The sequence below is a fragment of the Episyrphus balteatus genome, chromosome 4 (genome assembly GCF_945859705.1).
Source record: "Episyrphus balteatus chromosome 4, idEpiBalt1.1, whole genome shotgun sequence".
NCBI lineage: Eukaryota > Metazoa > Arthropoda > Insecta > Diptera > Syrphidae > Episyrphus > Episyrphus balteatus.
In genome coordinates, this window is record NC_079137.1 from 48,039,501 (window position 1) to 48,059,273 (window position 19,773).

A 19,773-nucleotide genomic window follows, 5' to 3' on the forward strand; every position below is an offset into this window, starting at 1 on the left:
TTAAATGGAATCAAACTTAACTTGTTTTTATTTATAAATCCTTTTAATTCACAACTTATTCAGCGTTGTAATAAGCGCATGATTGAAACAAAAAAGCCTCCATTCAGCGCTATTGTAAATTTCCGTATAAGAAACTGAATACCAGAGATTTTAAAGCTAAACGAGTTTTACTTGGATTAAATCAAGCTATTTTGCTGCCCTTTGTTGCCAGGATCAACTTTTGATTCACAAAATAAATAATAATAATCTAAGTACGCAATATTTTGGTTTTGTTGTTATTTTGTTGCTCAATTCTTGAATTTGTTGCTCAATGATTTGACCATTAAATCGACTGCGGCAGATGCATCATTTTTGAGACTTTATCGATAAGCTTAAAAAAAAACTAAAAAATCCCTAACTTTGATTACTTAACTCCCTTCAAGAAAGCGTAAAGTAAAACTCAACATTTGTCTTTGAAGGGCCCCAATCCCACAATTAACCTCATATATTGCTTAATATTCATTTCAACCTTTAAACCTTTCATTATTCATCTTAGCTAGTTGCTTGCCTTATTTTTCCAAACAAAAGTAAATACACATAACTTTTTTTGGTTTAAAAACATTACTAGCGTTTCTTTCGATTTATTGCTTAATATTAAAATTTTAATAAATAGTTTTAAATAAAAGATGAATGTATAAATAATGACTTATAATTGATTATGACTTATGACACACGCAGATAAATAGAAAAATTAAAATAATGCAAAAAAAAATTAATTATTATCTTGATATTGAGCATCTTTAAGAATATGTGCAAATTCAAACTTGACTCGTTCTCTTTCACTTCTTGTCATGGCTCGCAATGAATCAGCTAATGACAAGCAATACATTTCAATGGCATCTGGAGCATTGCGATCCAACTCTCTTCGTGTTGGCTGATTCCATTCTTCTTCTCTCCGCTGTGTACTTGATGATCTGAAATCCGATACAGATGATGTTGCTACTTCATTGATTTCTGGACTTTTGGTTGGTATCGGTGTAGTTTCTGTGGGTGTTTCTGCTGTGGTATCATCTGATGCCGTGACTTTACTTAAATCAGCATCAGCTAATATTGTAGGTTTAACATCTACTTCGTCATCTACGGGATAAGAAGACATTCCAACGGTTGATTCATCTTCACTCGGTTCAACCATGACAATTTCATAGAAATCATCTTGATTATCGGGCTTATAAATGTAACCACTGCTATCTGATGATTTTCGATCACTAAAATAAAAAAATAAAAAAATTAAATTTACTATGGTTGGTCAATATACAAACATGGTGTCCACTAAAATAAAATTCCCTGACCAATTTCAAAATATTGTTTGGAGATATCATTTCATAGGTGCGTTTATTTACATTTTGTTTACCCTTTCCTCAATTTCATCGCCTCTACGATTAGGCTCAAGGAGATTATGAGGGAAGCTTTGAAATCTCTTTGTGTAAAGATTATCACTTTTATGTTGAAGCACTTCTTTAAACACTTTTTTTCTCTAACTATCGAATCTCACAATATTTTAAGGAAATTTAGTACACCCCGTTTCGGATGTAAACAAACTTCTCCTTGCTGTAGTGTCTTTGAAAACGTTTATAAGTAACAAGTAAGTAAGTAATTAATTCATTTTATTGATTTTTTCTTTTGATACACGTTAATAATTTAAAGCCATTGCCGTCAGCTAGGTTAGCAAATTTATATGTGTATAAAAATAACTTTTCTTATATAAAATAATAAATACATTTAACTATGTATTAAAATTCTGTGAAAATTAACATTTTATACTACTTGTAAATATCTTTAAAGAATAAGGCGAGAGATTTTGAGTCAGTTCTTTCCAACAGCTTTATTGTTTCCTCAATTGATAGGGTCCTTATTCCAAAGTATGAACATCGCTGTTATGCAAAAATGGGACATATGCTCATATGCAGTCTCTTCTTTGGATTTAAGGTTACATACCCTCCCTGTTCATTTGAGCTAGAAACATGAGTTGTGAAAACGTTTATGAACAAGTCTTAAGAAGATATGAAGGTCCTAACAAGAAACACTCGAGAGCCCAGACTTCATTGATCCATGAACAACATGAACACCACATAACCCAGTATCAAGGAGTTGCATGGCATCTGGGGGTGTCTCTTTTCACTCTTGCTTTAGTTTTTTTTTTTTTTTTTAATGACAAATTAAAATTTGGCCCATCCATAGACACTTGAAGAATTTATGTTTGTCTTAATACTGGATCCCGTTAAAAAGTGTATTAAATTATCTTTGGATTTTACAAACCCACAAATTCGCTCTTTAAATATCGTTTACGGTGCAGGGTCAAAAGTCCACAGGCCAAAAGTCCATAATGGACTTTTGGCTTACTAGTGTGGGTCATAGCTTCACAAATCAATTATGGACTTACAACCCACCCACGAGGGTCAAAAGTTCACACAAAAATTTGTAACCAATTAGGAAAGTCAAAATTCATAATGGGGCTCAACTCTCATCTTCTAATTTTTTTCGCAATATCTCTCCACAACATACATACATACATATATGTGCCTATGATTATGAAAGTGGACTAAGTCACTTTTTGCATTGTTTGAAGAAAAACTTACATAATAATTTTCTTATAACGATTTAATTATATTTCTTTTATGAAATCACTAGAGGAGCAATAAAGAAGTCTATTTGCTGCAATTTCGCTTTCAAATAAACTTTACCCCTTAAATAATAATTTTTTTTTAGGCTAGATTTGATGCCATTTTTAGGAGTGACTTAGTCCACTTTCATAATTAAGGGCACATATAAAAAAAAAGTAAGCAAATATCTTTTAAATTCGAGTGAATCTCAGAAAATTACTTTAATAAGAATTCAAAACTGGAACACTCGTCGATTTTCGAAAGTTTCTTCTTTAAATGTTCAACTGGTTTGCCATGAAATTAGTCCAAGTGAAATAAGACCAACTTCCAAAAGTTGGTTTTACTTCAATTTTCAACATTTATACAATAATTTCACAAGCTTTTTAAAACATTTGAATACACATTAGAATACACATTAAATGAAAAAAGCCCGTTTTGCTAATTGTATGATGAGCGAACACCAAAGATGTTATAACTCGGTAAACGCGATGCGGAAAAAAATTTGGTCACATGAGAATCTATTTAAATTGCACAAGCCGGACGCGAACCGGAAACAAATTTTGCCCACGGGAGAATCAATTTTGAGGTGATTCTCATGTGACCAAATTTTTTTCACTTCGCTTTCCGCCAATCAATTGGGATTTATTTGTTTTTAATCTTCGTAAGATAACACTGGTTTACAAGGGTTTTGTTGCCGAAACAAAATTATACTTTTCTAAAGGTTTTCGGTGTGCTGAACTCGAATCCGAAGTCAGAAACAACTAATCAGCTCCCGTTTTTGAGATATTACCGTTAGAAAATGCAAAAAAATGTTTTTTTGAGTTCTTCGGACCTTATTCTTTTGTATAAGGAAAATCGTTTGAGCATATTTAGTAACGGTCTCTATAAGAACTGTTTTCCATCTTTCGATACCTGTTTAAATCTTTTCAATATCTTTTGTATTGCCTGAGATATCTTAAAATGAAGTAAGTCGGTTTGGCTTCATACATCATAAAGGAGATAATTACGTAATAAAATTTATAAAAATACCAAACAACTGAGGATATCTCGAGCAGTAAAAAAGATATCGGAAAGATTAAAACAGATTTAAAAAGGTGGAAAATAGTTCTTTTAAAAACCGTTACTAAATATGCTCAAACAATTTTCCTTGTATAAAAGAATAAGGTCCAAAGTACTGCATTTTCTAACGGTAATATTTCAAAAACGGGAGCTGATAAATTTTTTTTGTCTTCGGATTCGAGTTCAGCACACCGAAAACCTTCAGAAAAGTATATTTTTGTTTCGGCAACAAAAAAAAAGTTTAATTTTGTTAACCAGTGTAATTAATTAACCCGCTTTGTTTGCGAGATAGTTGCCCAAATCATTGGCGATTATCACTATGTGACTCCAAACTAATCGTCATTTGAACAAAATTTTGTTCTGCTTTCTTTGTGCTAGTTTTCGAAAATTTCTCAATATGCTTTACAAACGAAACTCGAGTCAGTTAAGAAAAACATAAAATTAAAAAAAAAAAAAATAAAATTAGGCATAAAAAAACTAAAAAATCAATTTACAAAAATGTTCTTGAAAAAAAAAATTGAACGTTGACCCTGCACCATCGTTTACATACTAAGACCATGCCTTTTCTTTAATCGAAGAAACAAAATCCATTTGTCTTTTTTGAGCTACTTCAAATCTATTTACAGCTTTAAGGAGTTTATCTTCAAAGTTAGGTGCGATGCTGTGATTGATAACATAACTAACTATACATTTTTTCTCAGAGAATATTTAAAAAATGATATAAAAAATATCCCTGACCGCTTTCTAAATTCCCTGACTTCCTTGTGTTCCTTGACATTCCCGTTAAACGGACACCATGATATAAGGTACTTAAGTAAACTTACCCTTTTTTCTTGTATGTAAAAGCCGTCGTCTTCAAAAACGACAAATCTCGAGTTAATCTTCTTCGACGTATATTTGGGTTTTTCGGATTTTTGATTTCAGTTAAATAATTGTAGCGTATGTTCTTCCACTTGACTTGACATATTTTTGCTAGAAAACAAAAAGAGTTCAATAGCCAAATTAACTTCTGACTCTTGGGATAATAGAATCAATCGAACTTACATGAAGCACCAAGCATTCGAGATATTTTGTGCCATATTTCTTGACGAGCACTATTTCGTCTGTAATTTATATCGTTCACATCATAAATGGCCGGATGAGCCCTGACCAAATCGATTAATCGGTCATCTTTTATTTTTTTGTGTACATGGAAAATGTAAAGAAAAATATCAACAAAAAACTATGCAAAATTTTTGTTTATTTATTTACCAAATGTTAAGGTGGAACCGTTATAATTATAATCTAATATAGACATATTTATTAATGTTTATATTATTCCTTATTATTACTTTTTGGAATAAAATTTATTTAGGTAATTAGACGAATTTTTTTGATTTTGAACTTGGTCCTTGTGAAAAATGTAGAATGAAATCCTTGATGCGAATGCGAAATGTCATTTCAGCTGCTATCCTTTTTTCAAGTTCTGTGTGATCGATTTTTGATTGGTCACTGAAAAGACTTGTTTGATTTGATAATTTTAAGAAGTTACAGAAATGCCGGTTCGAAGAGTGATGCCAAATTGCTTTCTTTTTACTCACTTCAAGCCTGGTACGCAGTTCGAGATAAATTTTAGCTCGCATACAAATTATCGAAAATTTTTAGCCGAGGTAAAATGAATCCCATACAAACTATCGATAACTTGTATGGGAATTTTATCTCGGCTAAAATTTAGCTCGATCTGCGTACCAGGCCTCAAAAGTTAACAAAAACTAGATGGCTTTCTTGGGTGGTAGAAAAAAATTAAAAAGAACGATGTGATGGCTACTAAAAATAGAATTAAATAAATTTTAATTACAAAAATGTAAATTAATTAATACTTTTGAGTGGACGTGGTTAGGGCCAGTTGTATACAAGAGGTAAAATTACAATGGAAACTTTTTACAAAAAATGAGCAATTTACAAAAGCTGCGTTCCTTTGGAAATATTTATCTACTTTTTAGTACTTAAAGCTGCCTTGAACTACTTTTTCAATATAGCAATAAAAGTAGTTCAAAGTAGTTTTAAGTACTAAAAAGTAGATAAATATTTCCAAAGGAACGCAGCTAAAAGTACAAATTTTTTTCTTCAAGTAATTTTGAAAAAAACTATAAGGCAGCTATTACATGAAGCCTCAAGAGGCTTGACTCTTTTTTCGAATTTTCTTTTGATAATCATTCTGTGAGGTGCGTACTATTACACGATGCCTCTTGAGTCAAAGACTCAAATTTGACATTTCTCTTTTGATTTAAGTATTGTTGTTGTTGTATTCCACCAAGAAGCAAAAAGAATGAAAGGGAATGTTGAAAAAAGAAAGAGTGGAAAAAGAAACGTCAAAAAAGAGTCTCAGAATTTTGGCCCACGACTCTCCGGTCGTCTCGGATTTTTGGACGAGCAACAAGTAACATCGCGGCTAACTTTAATCCGCAATTAATTTATACATCAGTAGAGCAAAAGTGAAATTAAATAGTCCAATCAATTCAAAATTAAATTGTCTTACCAACCACGCTACAATTTTGGTAATTTTAACAAAAAAATAAAAATAAAATAACAATTTCTCAACGGCACATGTGCGAACCGCCATAACCATAAAGCCACATACAAAAAACATCCAAGGACCCGGTGAGGTGGACTGCCCCCACATGGGGAGCTCCTCGAAATCCTGTAGCAGCTCAAGTAGCACTAAAAATAAAAAAGAAGAATCAGCAACCATAACGAAGAAAAAACCTAACGCTAAAAACGCTGCGTTATTAAACAGCCCTAACCAGATGCGTGCAGCACATTTGCTCATGCAACTGAAAAACGATGGATTTTCAAACATCCTAACGGATCAGCCTCTTAACAAAAGGGCTAAACCTAGCAACGATGTCGATATGGATTTCATCGAGGAATTCAACGAAAGTTGGAAGGAGGCGAAAAGAAGCGCCAAATCGCCAACCCCAATTGCCCCAGCAACAGAGGCAATAAATAACAGTAACCGCTTCTCAACCTTGAGCGACATAAAATTTTTAAAGAGTTCGTCTACCAATAGACGCAACTTTAAAATACCATCTCAAACAACAGACGAGTCAGTAGCTCACACTACCAACGAAGAAATCGCCACCAACCCGCAAGCTAACACCAACACCGCCACTACCAACACCGCCACCACCAACACCGCCACCACCAGCACCGCCACCACCAACAACGCCACCACTTCAGCTTCCACCGAAACCAGCACCAGCGCTGCTGCAACACCAGGAGAAGTCATCGTAGGAGGTTCCAGCCATCGTAAAATTAATTCAAGTAAGTTTTGCCCAGCCATAATTTTAGAAAATACAAATGTAAAACAATTAGAATTAGATCTAAGTAGTCTATCAAAATCAGGTGATTTTAAATTTTATTTTAAAAACCATAAAAATGGTACGTCCAAGCTCTATTTAAACAATCCCAAAGTCCACCAGGAGCTGATGGACAAAATTAGAGAGAGTGGAGAGATTCAGGGATATTCATACACCCTTAAAGAAAATAAAACACTTAACTTAATCCTCAGGGGTTTAACATCCGACTTCAATGAATCGGATATCCATAGTTATCTAGAAAGCGTCCTGCCGGGAACGGTAGAAAAAGTCTCGGTCTTCTCAACGGAGAGATCCAGAAGCTTAGGTTTCAATACCAACCTCTTCCTTGTTAGACTCAACAAGGGAATACTCTCAAATGAGATTATAAAAATAAACTTTGTATTAAACACAAAAATTAGTTGGGAAAGACCCAGAGGCAATACAGGGGTATTGCAATGCAGACGTTGCCAAAGTTTTGGCCACTTGGCTAAAAACTGTGGCAAAAATTATAAATGTGTTAAATGTATCCATACCCACCAGCCAGGCAATTGTCCAGTGAAGTCGACCCCTGAGTCGAAAGCACACTGCGTCAATTGTGACAAAGAACACCCAGCCAATTATCGTGGCTGTCAAAAATATAAAGAATACATCAACTCCAGAAAAAAATCCATCCTTGAAGCTAACCAAAAGAAATCGGAAGGCATAAGCCTTGCCAAAAATCTATCAAACGCAATACTTCCACAAAAATCTTTCGCTAGCCTCTTTAGGCAAGAATCAAGTGCACCTCTGGGTCTCTCCCAACCAAAAACCACAAACAGTAATTACCTGAACCAATTTCTAGACCTCTCCAAAGATCTCTTTGGAATCAGTGTTTCCGAACTTTTGACTAAGATTGAAAATTTCGTAAAAAACATCAATAAAAGTGGATCCCTCCAACAAAAAAGATTAGAATATTTAAACCTCCTCAATGAGGTAATGATAAGCACACCATAATGATATTAAAAACTCTAAGCTATAACATTTCGTCCTTAATAGAACAGAGCAGGAGAATCGAACTTCTTAAAATTCTCCTTGCTCACAATATCACGGTTGCGTTCATCCAGGAAACACACCTTAAACACAGACACAAAGTATTTTTAGACAATTATAATTTTCTTTCCAATCCTTTTAACCAAGGCGTAGCTATAGCTATAAAAAACAACATAAGTTATACAAATGTGCAACTAATAAATCCAATCTTCCCAAGTAACTTCTGTTACATAAGCCTCACTATTAATAACATCTCAAAAAAAATTTTACTGGGTTCTCTATACTTCCCCTCTAACTGCCAATCCAATCTTATGATAGAAGAACTAGAGAAAATAAATACCTTATCCGAAGCATTTGACGGGGCCATCCTGGGTGGCGACTTAAACGCTAGACACCCTAATTGGGGAGACTCTAAAATCAACCAAAATGGTAGAAACCTAGACCACTGGTTCAATACTAACAACCCTCAGCTAATAAACATCACCCCCCCAGATCCAACATTCCCAAGAAGCTCGGCTTACCTCGACCACTTTTTAGTTTCTCCCAATTTGATCAATGTATTTGATAATAACTACATAATCAAAACAATTCCAACTTTCAGTGACCATTTCCCAGCTATACTGCAACTGACTATATCGGATGCAATGCTGCCCCTAGTTGAACCTTATGTAGGTAAATCCTACAAAAATACCAACTGGCCCAGATTTAGGGAAGACCTAGATTTAACCTTAAGCACTGTTCTTCCATCTCCCTTTATTTCCCTCTCGAATGCACAAATAGATCGGAAAATAAGTACTTTCAACGAAACCATTTCTGACACTTTAGAGCTTCACTCCTCCAGTTCTGTATGTAATACTAAAAAATATAAAGATCTTCCAAGTGACATTAACAATCTATACAAAATTAAACACCTTTGGCAAAAAAATCTCAAAAAAATCTTCCACAGATCATACAACAAAGTAAACTGTGAGTACAAAGCCCTTTCAAGTAAAATTTCCCTACTCAAAATAATCATAAAAGAAAAAGTTAGTATTTGGCTAAATAACCAACTCAGCCTAAAACTCAGTAACATCAAACCAGGTCCACAAGCTTTTAAAGAAGCAGCTAAACTAACAGGTAAAAAGAAACGATTCATATGCGACCAAATCTCAATCGGAAACCGTATAATTACAAACGAATCCGAGAAAGTTAACACCTTTAAAGAACACTTCAGGGAACTCTACAGTGAAAAAATTCCTTCTTATGACCCCAATGTTGTTGTTTCAGTACAGGCAGAAATGATTCGCTTAGCCGAATCTATGCCAGAAAGAATATTCATCTTTTCAAATGAAAACTCCGCCATCAACCAAAATAACCAGTTTTTCACTTCTATCCCGGAAGTGACAAACATAATCAAAAATCTTAAAGCTAAAAAATCGACAGGCCCGGACAATATTTCCAATTTTATTCTTAAAAAAATTTCACCAGAAGCAATCAAATACCTAACAATTATATACAACAACTGTATAAATAACGGATACTTTCCAACAGAATGGAAAACCGCGAAAATTGTACCATTATTAAAAAAACCCAACATCTTCACTCTAGACAATTTTAGACCTATTTCGATGCTCTCGAATGTAGGAAAAATTCTTGAAAAAATCCTAATGAATAAAATTGAAATGCACACTGACGATCACATAGACTTTATTCCAGACCACCAATTTGGTTTTAAAAGGTCCCACTCTACAGTACATTCACTACTTAAAATCCACAACGAAGTTACAATCAACTTACGAGAGAAAAAATGCACCGTAGCCTGTTCGCTCGATATCGAGAAAGCCTTCGATAGTGTGTGGAGAGACGGCCTTCTTTTTAAAATCAGCCAGATGGATTTCCCACCACACATAACCAACATGATTCGCAGTTTCCTCAACAACAGATTTTTCTTCATCCAACTTCAACAGACAAAGTCAGAAAATTGTTTGACATACAGGGGAGTCCCCCAAGGCTCCATTTTCGGCCCAAAGCTATACAACTTTTTCATACACGACTTTCCACATACTGTATTTTCCAACAACACCATCACATCAGAAGCAATCCTTTTTGCTGACGACACCTTTGTCTATGCTCCCTCTGAGCAGCCAACAGAAGCACTCATTAATCTCAAAGTCCATCTAGATATAATCAACAAATACTACAAAACATGGGGCATTCATATTAACAAAGACAAATCGGAAGCTATCTGCTTTCGAAATGCCAGCGGAAAAGGTAAACCTGGCGTAGTAAGCGAAAGTAAAAACCTGAAACTATCCCTTGACAACATCAACATTCCGTTTAAAAACAAGCTCAAGTACCTAGGGGTTCAATTTACTAACCTGCTTAAATTCAACCCTCACGCTAGGGAGAATAAATCCAAAGCTAGTAAACTTTCCAACATGCTAATGCCTTTCCTAAGGCACTCTATGCTAAGCAAAAAATCTAAACTTCTATTCTACAAAACGTTGATAAGGCCGACACTGATTTACGCATTCCCGGTATGGTTCAGCGTTTCACCAACGGTCCTTAATGAATTCGAAATCTTCGAAAGAAAGATGTTACGCCTCTGTGTAAGTAAAAACTTCAAAACTAGAAATAAAAGATATTCAAACAACTTTATTTATAATGAAGCAAACATAACTCCATTGATCAAATATACAGTCGAACTCATGTTTAAAAACATTGAAAAAATGAAATATTCAGACAATGATTTGATCAAGGGAATTTACTTCTCTCAAAATAATAATTCATGGACTGAATCTCTCTATCCATCACCAATCAGCATAAGCAACGAAAACCTCCAATCAACTCCTGATGGAATTCTTGAATTCTTCTTGACCTCAATCAGAGGAAATAACAGAGGCTAAATCAGCCAAAAGAATAATCAGATCTTTCAATCTAAAATAGACAAAAAAAAAAATGTTTAATAAATCAATCAAACGTAAAATCAAAAATCACCTGAAATTAAAATTTAAAAAGTATATAAAGAAAATACAAACAAATCATAAGATAAATAAAAACATTTCAACATTAATCATTAAAAACAAAAAAAAAAAAAACAAAAAAAAACAAAACAAAAACATATTCTCAAAAAAAAAAAGATCTCTAGCTGGGTCAAAACTATACTACCATTGTTTGCTTTGCTACTTAATATTGTATTAGTTTTAAGAAAATAAAATATGTGTAAACAACCTACGATACGATTAATACTAATCAAGTTAAATAAAAAAAAAAAAAAAAAACAAAAATCAAAACGAAATGCTCTCAAAATTATCAAAGTAATCACAAATTGTATTAACATAACATAAATATACTCAAAACCCAATCACAAATGTAAAAAAAAAAACAACAAACAACAAACAATAACAAAACATAGAAAAAAAAACTCGAAAACAACAATAAAAATAAACAATCTAAACTTCCTATCGGAACAAAACTATATTTATGAAAATAAACATATTAAAATGTAAAAATATGAAAATACAAACAATAACCAAAAATAAGAAAAGAAAGAATATAAACCTATCAAAGAAACTGACATTTCATAGGTAATGTCAATAAATGTCAGAAAAGAAAACATATGTTCGTTTATGTAAAATATCTATACATCTCACTTTCTGTATTTATAGCGTACCTATTTTATCTAATTGTATATATATGTATAAATATCTTAGTCATTAGTAGTAGTATAAAGACAATCGTCTACAGAAACTATTTTATAGCTCCGAGAGCAAGAACTATTATATTCCTAAAAAAGAAAAAGACAAGCCATGTTGGCATTCGACACTAAAACAACAGAACAGGACGGCCATACATTACAGCCTCCGCTTATTCTACTTATAATAAGAAAGAAAGAACTAAATATACTTACTCATGTATTCATGTAACATTATTTTCAAGTCTCAATAAAAATACATACATACATACATACTCTCCGGTCGGATAATTTTTTGTTTGATCTTCTATCTCTTTTGCACTCATTAGTTTTGAAAAGAGGCGCGCCTCTTGAGGCTTCATGTAATAGCTGACTAAGGGCTTGGCCACACCTAAAGGCTTGGCCACACGGTAGCGGTACGGGTAATTGCATGAAAAAAATTCCAAACTGGAACATCAAAATTCAGCTGTGGAAATTTTTTCACACAATTACCCGTACCGCTACCCGTGCCGCTACCGGATACCCTCCGGTGTGGTCAAACCTTAATTGTGTAAATCTGAGCGTATAAAAAAAACAACAACAAATGTTCAGACAAATGTCAAACAGAGGAGTGTGTGTGAAAGTGCGTGTGCTTGTATGTTTGAATCTTGATTAAAATCCAGATTCAGAGTTTTGAATCTCAGATTCATTTTTTTGAATCTCAGATTCATTTTTTGAATCTCAAGCCGCAAATAGATCATGAAATCTCAGATTTTTCCACTTTTTCCCCTCTTCACCCCCTCTTTCAGCTGTCAGATTCACAAATTTGATTCTGAATATCGCCAATAGAAAACGATATCAGATCTGACATTTGGGCTTTAACAAAATACTTTTATTGATTTAATTATAATAGGCTCTTTTGGTTTTGGAATGCGAATTAATAAAATACTATAATACCAAGAGTGGAATAAAGTCTTTAATTTTATTGGTTAAACACATAATACAACAAAATACTTTTATTTTTAAAGAAATGCGAACTTGGTCTTAACTTGAGCAATAAAATAAAAAATTTTAATTGGTATACAAATATTGTAATCAAACATACCCTTTTACAATCTGTCAGAAAAAAAAAACACACACACACAAAAATTGACATCTGTCATTCTCCCAAAAAAAGAAAACCAAAAAAAGTTTCACCTCCCGAGCTGAGCCGACGAAAAAAATTCAAAAACATTTACGCAACCAAAAAAAAAAACTTAAATGCAATACAAATTCCAGCGGCAATGCAATCACCAATAATGGCAAGTTTCGGTCGTTTCGGACCTCTATTAGGTGTAGTCTCCGTCGCAAATAATATTTGTAAATTTTTAGTAAGTGCAAAATTCTATTAAAAATTCATTCAAAATAAACAATTAACAATTTTTTAAGGTTTACTCTTCACGAAACGCCGAAGTCCTAACATTTCATGAACTTAAATTAAAACAATATTTTCCTAACCCCGGATGGATAGAATATGATCCAATAGATATTTGGAAATGTACCCAACAATGTATTGAGGTTTGATTTTTGTATATAAATTTACTTTTTAAAAAATCGATTAATCAAAAGACTTTCTTCTCAAACCAAAGACTGCCTGCAAGAACCTCTTAATATTAGAAATCAATCCACAAGATATAGTTGCATTGGGAGTCTGTACACAGCGTGGAACGACAGTTCTTTGGGACAAAGTTACTGGAATTCCATTACATAATGCCATTGGTATGTCACTTTTGATTTCTGTGTGCATCATGACCTCATTCATGTTTAATTTAAATCAATTTTGTTTTGAAGGTTGGGCAGACAACAGGACATCAACGACATTGAAATCGATTCTAGACATTGTCAAAGGAAAAATCAATTATTTAAAATCTGTCTGTGGTTTGCCGCTGAGTACATGTTTTAGTTCATTGAAGATCAAATGGCTAATGCAGAATCTACCAGCAGTTAATCAAAGTATTGAAGATAAACGATGTCTTTTTGGAACTCTTGATTCTTGGATAATATGGGTAAGAAAATGTACCTAGTTTGTGAGAAAATGAAGATAACACTGGTTTACATTTACAGCCAAAATAGACAATCAATCCCACTTTTTTTTTCTTACTTATTTTGACCTCAGGAACTCAGAAATAACTTAAAAATAAATTTCGATGGATAGGTTTTCGAGATATGATTTTTCAAAGTTTTTTGTATTTATTTTTTCCAGCATACTTACGGTGACTATATTTTTGAATTCCAAATAATGAACTAAAACAAAAATTGAACAGAGTATTTTTGTAGGTGTTTTTGTTTATTTAAAAAAATAAAATAGACTATCGGCCCTATTCTGCTATTCGATTCACGTGAAAGTCTAAAATAAGAAGCATTTGAATGGGAGGAAAAATTAAACTTAAACAATTTTGTTTTTCTTTAGAATTTCGAAAACAGACGGAAGTAACGTTTTGCTGTCGAAAGTTAGAGGTTTTTTAAAGCCAGTTTGACGTGAAAAGAGAAGAAAATCTTTTGATTCACGTGAATCGAATAGCAGAATTGGGCTGTATAATTTTTTTTTTTTAAATTACAACACAAATGTGACACAGTGACTTCCTTTTTGTTCCTCATTTTGTGCACTATTCACTGAATATGGTATTCAATAGGTATAAGAGGTAACTTTTTTAATTACTTACTATTATATTTCTAAAATTACATTTTGTTTACTTTTCTTGTAACTTCACAATCTCTTAAGAAAAGATGTAACCGGTTTGATGTTAGAAAATCGATTCAGTTTGCTTCGGTGTATTATCATTTAATTTCTTAAACATTCTTGTCCAATTAGTGGTCGGCTTACTTGGAATAACACTAAAGTTAATTTAAATTCGTATTGCAGAAAGAGCTTTGACTTTAATTTGTGTTTTTATTTGTCAAAACATTAATTAAGAGTAAAAAAAAATTCCTGAGGACAAGTCAATTTCTACAATTTTTAAAATATTTTTGAAATTTTTGTCTTAAAAAATGTTTAAAATCTTACATCCATCTAGCATCTAGCTCCTCTACAAACAAGAACATTCGCCAAAATCCTCGGGATCATCTAGATCCAAACCGCTCTTCTTTTTCATAATGTCCATTAAACTTTCATCATAAAATCAGATTCAGAAAACTAGGACACCTTCGCATTATCATTTTGTTCCAAAAATATCGTTTGTTTTTCGTTTTTGTTTTAACAAATTCTAAATACTGAACAAATAATGAACGGCTTTTGAAATAATTAACATTATTATGTTTTTGAATACAAAATAATTCATAATGAACATGTACTTCAAATAATGAACAGTTCATTATTATAATGAACGGATGGTAACCGTAATGCATACTTGGGATTCGGGCTATATCTTGAGTAATAAACGACTAATCTGAACAGAAAAACCGGCACCCAAAAGCTGAATAAATAAGCAAGAAACACTAGAATAACTTTTCTGGTTCACTAGAGATGTTTAAGTGCAAAGTATGAGTTTTTGTCTATAACTTTAAAAGAAAGCCGAATTTGAAAATTTTTGTTAAGTAATTTTTTGTTGATAATTAAATTTCCTATCGGAATGCATCCTTTTAAAAATAAAAATATTGAAAAAAAAAAAACTTAAGAAAAACTATTCAAAAAAGACACAAATACGACATTTGTTATGTTTTAACTAAATAGTTTCGGGATTTAGGATAAACTATATGATATGAGATTGTTTTTTTTTTTTTTTTTAAATAGGTATAAATTGATTGTAGAATGTGTTAAAGAAAAATGGTTAAAAAAACCAAAAACAGTAGATTTTGAAAGTCCATATTATATTCAATTTTAGTCGTATCCAATTTTTGTGGCCATTAAGTTGAAAGATTAAGCATCTCCTTTTCTTCTTTGCATGTTCAATATCTATATGCTCAAAGGTTAAAAATAGACTATTTAGTAAAAACATTAAAAATGTTGTATTTGTTCTCTTTTTTTAATAGTTTTTCTTCAGTTTTTTTACAATATTTTGATTTTATTAAAATTTTTTAAAAGGATGCATAAAAGCAAATAAATAAAAGCAAGAAATTCCTTAATTTTCAAATTTGGCTTGATTTTCAAGTTATAAACAAAAACTCAAAAAGTATCAGAAAAATATTGTTTGTTACAAATTTGGTCATATCTTTATAACTTATCAATAGATTTTGAAGAATATTATTCGAAAAATCTCGAAAACCTATCCATACAAATTTTTTTAGATACAATTTTCGAGTTTTTTGAGCTCAAATCTCTACGAAAAGTATAACGGCACTTGGTGTCCAAAAAATTTTAATTTTTTTTTTAAACTAATGTAATTGATAATTTTTATATTTTTTTTTTTTTAAGAATCTTAGTGGTGGAGTAACTAGTGGAAGTCATGTAACTGATGTTACAAATGCCAACTATACAATGCTTATGAATGTACACACTCTGAAATGGGAACCAAAGTTGTGTGAATTCTTTCAAATTCCAATTGAAATTTTACCAGAAATTCGTTCCAATTCGGAGACGTATGGATTTGTTGTTGATGGAGCTCTTCATGGATTACCTATTGCAAGTGTAAGTATTCCTTATTAGTAGAAACTTGTATGTAAATTGAAATGAGGTATGTTTTTATTTCCTGTTCCAATTCTTATCATTTTGTAAGATCTCATACCTTAGCTTTAACAACTTAAAATCCTTATCAGTTTTATTTAGATTTTAACATATGTAATTATGTTTGTTTTTTTATGAATTCCGGATGTTATGGTCTCATTTTTAATTGGTTTTAATCAATAGATTTTAAACAAGCAAATATTGAAATCTAAGCATATAGATGGAGTGGATTTGAAGCAGTTTGTTTACTTTTAAGACTTCTTCCTTTAAATCAATTTCAATGAAATACACTAAAATATGATTAAATTTTTGAACCTATGTTTTTGCATACAACGACCCATTGATTGGTTAAATAGCAAACAGACATAATATTTTATAAACAAAATTAAGATGTTTATAAGATTTTGCTAAAATAAACATTTTGAAATTTGAATGAAATGGTTTGTCGGCACTATCCATTAGATGCTTACTTATGCTAAAATAATATAAATAATAAGCATATTAAAAAAGTTTATATATACAGATTATTGCACAAGCAACCAAGTAAATGGGTTTTCGTTTTTGAAGAGTGAATGATCTACTATTTTATATTAAACGAGTTTTAATGCCTTTAACAAGGAAATTAAAAAATAAAACAAAGACTGATTCTTATTAAGCAAGCTGATTTGATCTGATTTTTCATTTAAAATATTTGAAATATAGATTCAAGTTGGTTTTGGATATTTTCTTGCCAAAATGTATTTATGGAAATTCCTAATGAATACTTTTTATTTAAATACAGTTTTTTAATTTTTAGAATAATACGTCTTTTTGACCACACACTGGAACTGGAAGATTGTCTTTCTTTTTGAGATTTTCTGGTGTAGAATCATTCCTTATTCAACAATTTTGCTTATTTACCTACATGTATCCGTATAGGTGTGGAAGTAGTATAATCTAGCATAAAATAATGTTGAGCACTATTTCAACCTCTTTTTGAGCGATTCAGAAAGTATACAGGGATTAATCTGCTTGTAATTGAACCTTAAAAGGAAACCAATTCAAATTCTTGTGCAGAATTGACAGTAGTGACTATCTGCTGATACCCGTTTAAGCAGATAAATTTTTTGTCGAAACGATTAAATGTTAATATGTACGGAGAGAATAATTGTTCCTTTGTCTGTTTCTTAAGATATCAACTATGTCAATACCCACAAGTTTGCGCCCATTGGGTGGGTACCTTGAGAAATAGTTTAAAAGATTTTCAATATATTTCGAAAAGTTGTCGATGTACTCGTAGTACTGGGCGACTGGGTTTTTAAACATTAATCTGATTCTAGGTTAGATTTTTTGCAGTCAATTTTAAAGGCCCAATAATCAGGTTAAGTGGTCAATAAAGCACCATTTCAGTATTGATATGCACTTTCATTTATTTTGTGCAGAATTTTACAGGATAAAGAAGGGTTTACTTATTTATTTGAATATATTTTTTTTATACGGTGATTTTAAACAAATGCCTTCAAGTTTTAAATATTTAAGGAATTAATAGCCCTGAACACCAATCTCTCACAACGTTTTTCAACTTTTGCATTGGTAAGACATAATTTTTGGTATCCATTTACTACACTCTTATAAATTGTATTGCATTTATGTGATCCTTTCAGAAATTTTGATTAAAAATTTTGGAAAAATAATTCTATTACTATTCTAGGTTTACAAATATCAAATTACCCTTAAAAATATTTAGAAACAAATAAATGCTAACATGTTTTTTAAGAAAACATAAAGGCTTAATACACAAATCACAGAAAAAATTAATTTTTTTTAATTACAGTGCATGGGAGATCAGCCCGCAGCCTTGCTCGGGCAATTGTGTACCAAAGTCGGCCAATGTGTTTGCACAATAGAAGACAGCTGCTTTGTGCTTCTCAACACAGGCCAAGAAGTTATAGACTCAAATAATGGCCTCCTTAGCAGCGTAGCATTTAAATTAGGCCCAAAAGAAAATACATTCTACGCTTTAGAAGGAGCCGTTTCTAATGCCGGATCAACAGTCTCATGGCTCCAAGATCAACTGCGAATAAATACAGAAATTAATCAAAATGGAAATGTTGCTGAAGTCTTGAGTAATTTTCTTGGCGATAATTCAATGATTTCATCATCATCATCAACAATGTTGAATGGTTTAAATGAAAATGGAAACACTGCCAAACGTAGTGAGATCATTTTTGTACCAGCATTCAATGGACTGTATGCGCCATATTGGCGCTATGATGCTAGAGGCATTATTTTGGGATTAAATAGTCATACAACAGCTGAGAATATTACTCAAGCCGCTTACGAATCGACCGGGTTTCAAGTTCATGAAATTTTAGAGTCATTTCGTAAAGATACTCCAACATGGGATCGAGCACCGAAACTAATTGTTGGTGGAGAGTTCTCGGAAAATAATCATTTTATGCAGTTTATGGCGGATATTATTGGAAATGGTTTGGGTAAGTTTTATGATATATTATAATATAAGCTTTCCGAAATACATAATGTGTTTTTATATTGCAGAGCGACCACAAACTACCTCATCTTCATGTCTGGGAACGATGATTGCAGCTGGAATAACTATGAAGATTATATCGATAGAAAATGCTCAAAAAATGTTCACACCTCCTTATGATGTTTTTCATCCTACAACAGCACCAAATCGTAAGTTTTCAAAAGTCTTGGTCATACTTTATAATTTTAAACTATTTTTTTTGTTATTTTTTTTAGGTCGTGAACTTCTTTATTGTCGATGGGATTATGCTGTTAAAAAATGTTTGAATTGGAACAATTTTGAAACCTACGAAACAGATATGGAATTATTTAGACAACGAGAACGGGACCCAAATCTACCAATAAGACGTTCTATTCCTGGAAGCATTTTTCTAACGACGTCATTTATTTTATTAATAGTTGCTAGATTTTTAAAAAATACTTCGATACATAATTAATTCTTCCTCCGCAATTAAGTCCAAAAAAGAGTGATGTGATTTCTGTTTAAATGTGTAGTGTGCTGGTCTAGCGATTGATTCGTACAAATTATCTTTTTTTATTTTAGAATTCAATTTAAAATTTTTTTCTTTTCGTAAAAAAAATTGTTGTGCCGGTATCTAGTCTAGTCAAAAAATGTAGTGGGAACTTTTGAAATTATTATCATAATATTAAAATAGCATTTATTATATTTTTTATTTGCCTTAACTTTTTTTTTTATTAAATTAAAAACAAAATTTCAATAATAAAAACATAATATAGTACAAAATTATTGAATCTGGATAAAAAATTGAAAAAAAAAAATGTGAAAACCCATCTACTTTAAATAAAAAGATAAATGGATTTTTTGATGGCATCTTAAAGAAAAAATAAGAAGACAAACAAAATTTGTATTTCTAATTTATTTTAGCG

At 31.8% G+C, this 19,773-nt stretch overlaps 3 protein-coding genes across 3 annotated transcripts; 2 read left to right on the top strand and 1 right to left on the bottom strand.

The window, feature by feature from the left end:
• Positions 1–568: 568 nt before the first annotated feature.
• Positions 569–5,152, bottom strand: LOC129918119 (transcription factor Adf-1). Its single transcript, XM_055998467.1, has 4 exons — positions 4,950–5,152; positions 4,743–4,868; positions 4,523–4,670; positions 569–1,244 (listed from the first exon to the last, which is right to left on the bottom strand). The coding sequence occupies exons 1-4, from the start codon at positions 4,993–4,995 to the stop codon at positions 752–754; spliced, it is 813 nt and encodes a 270-aa protein (XP_055854442.1). The 5' UTR covers positions 4,996–5,152; the 3' UTR covers positions 569–751.
• A 1,206-nt stretch (positions 5,153–6,358) lies between these two features.
• On the top strand, positions 6,359–6,971 carry LOC129919239 (formin-1-like). Its single transcript, XM_056000093.1, has 2 exons — positions 6,359–6,676; positions 6,792–6,971. Exons 1-2 carry the CDS (start codon positions 6,359–6,361, stop codon positions 6,969–6,971), a joined length of 498 nt encoding a protein of 165 aa, XP_055856068.1.
• Positions 6,972–12,861: 5,890 nt separating this feature from the next.
• LOC129919110 (glycerol kinase) lies at positions 12,862–19,558 on the top strand. The gene is made up of 8 exons (XM_055999959.1): positions 12,862–13,087; positions 13,146–13,274; positions 13,346–13,475; positions 13,548–13,762; positions 16,108–16,320; positions 18,170–18,830; positions 18,895–19,035; positions 19,102–19,558. Exons 1-8 carry the CDS (start codon positions 13,001–13,003, stop codon positions 19,320–19,322), a joined length of 1,797 nt encoding a protein of 598 aa, XP_055855934.1. The 5' UTR covers positions 12,862–13,000; the 3' UTR covers positions 19,323–19,558.
• The last annotated feature ends 215 nt before the right edge of the window (positions 19,559–19,773 follow it).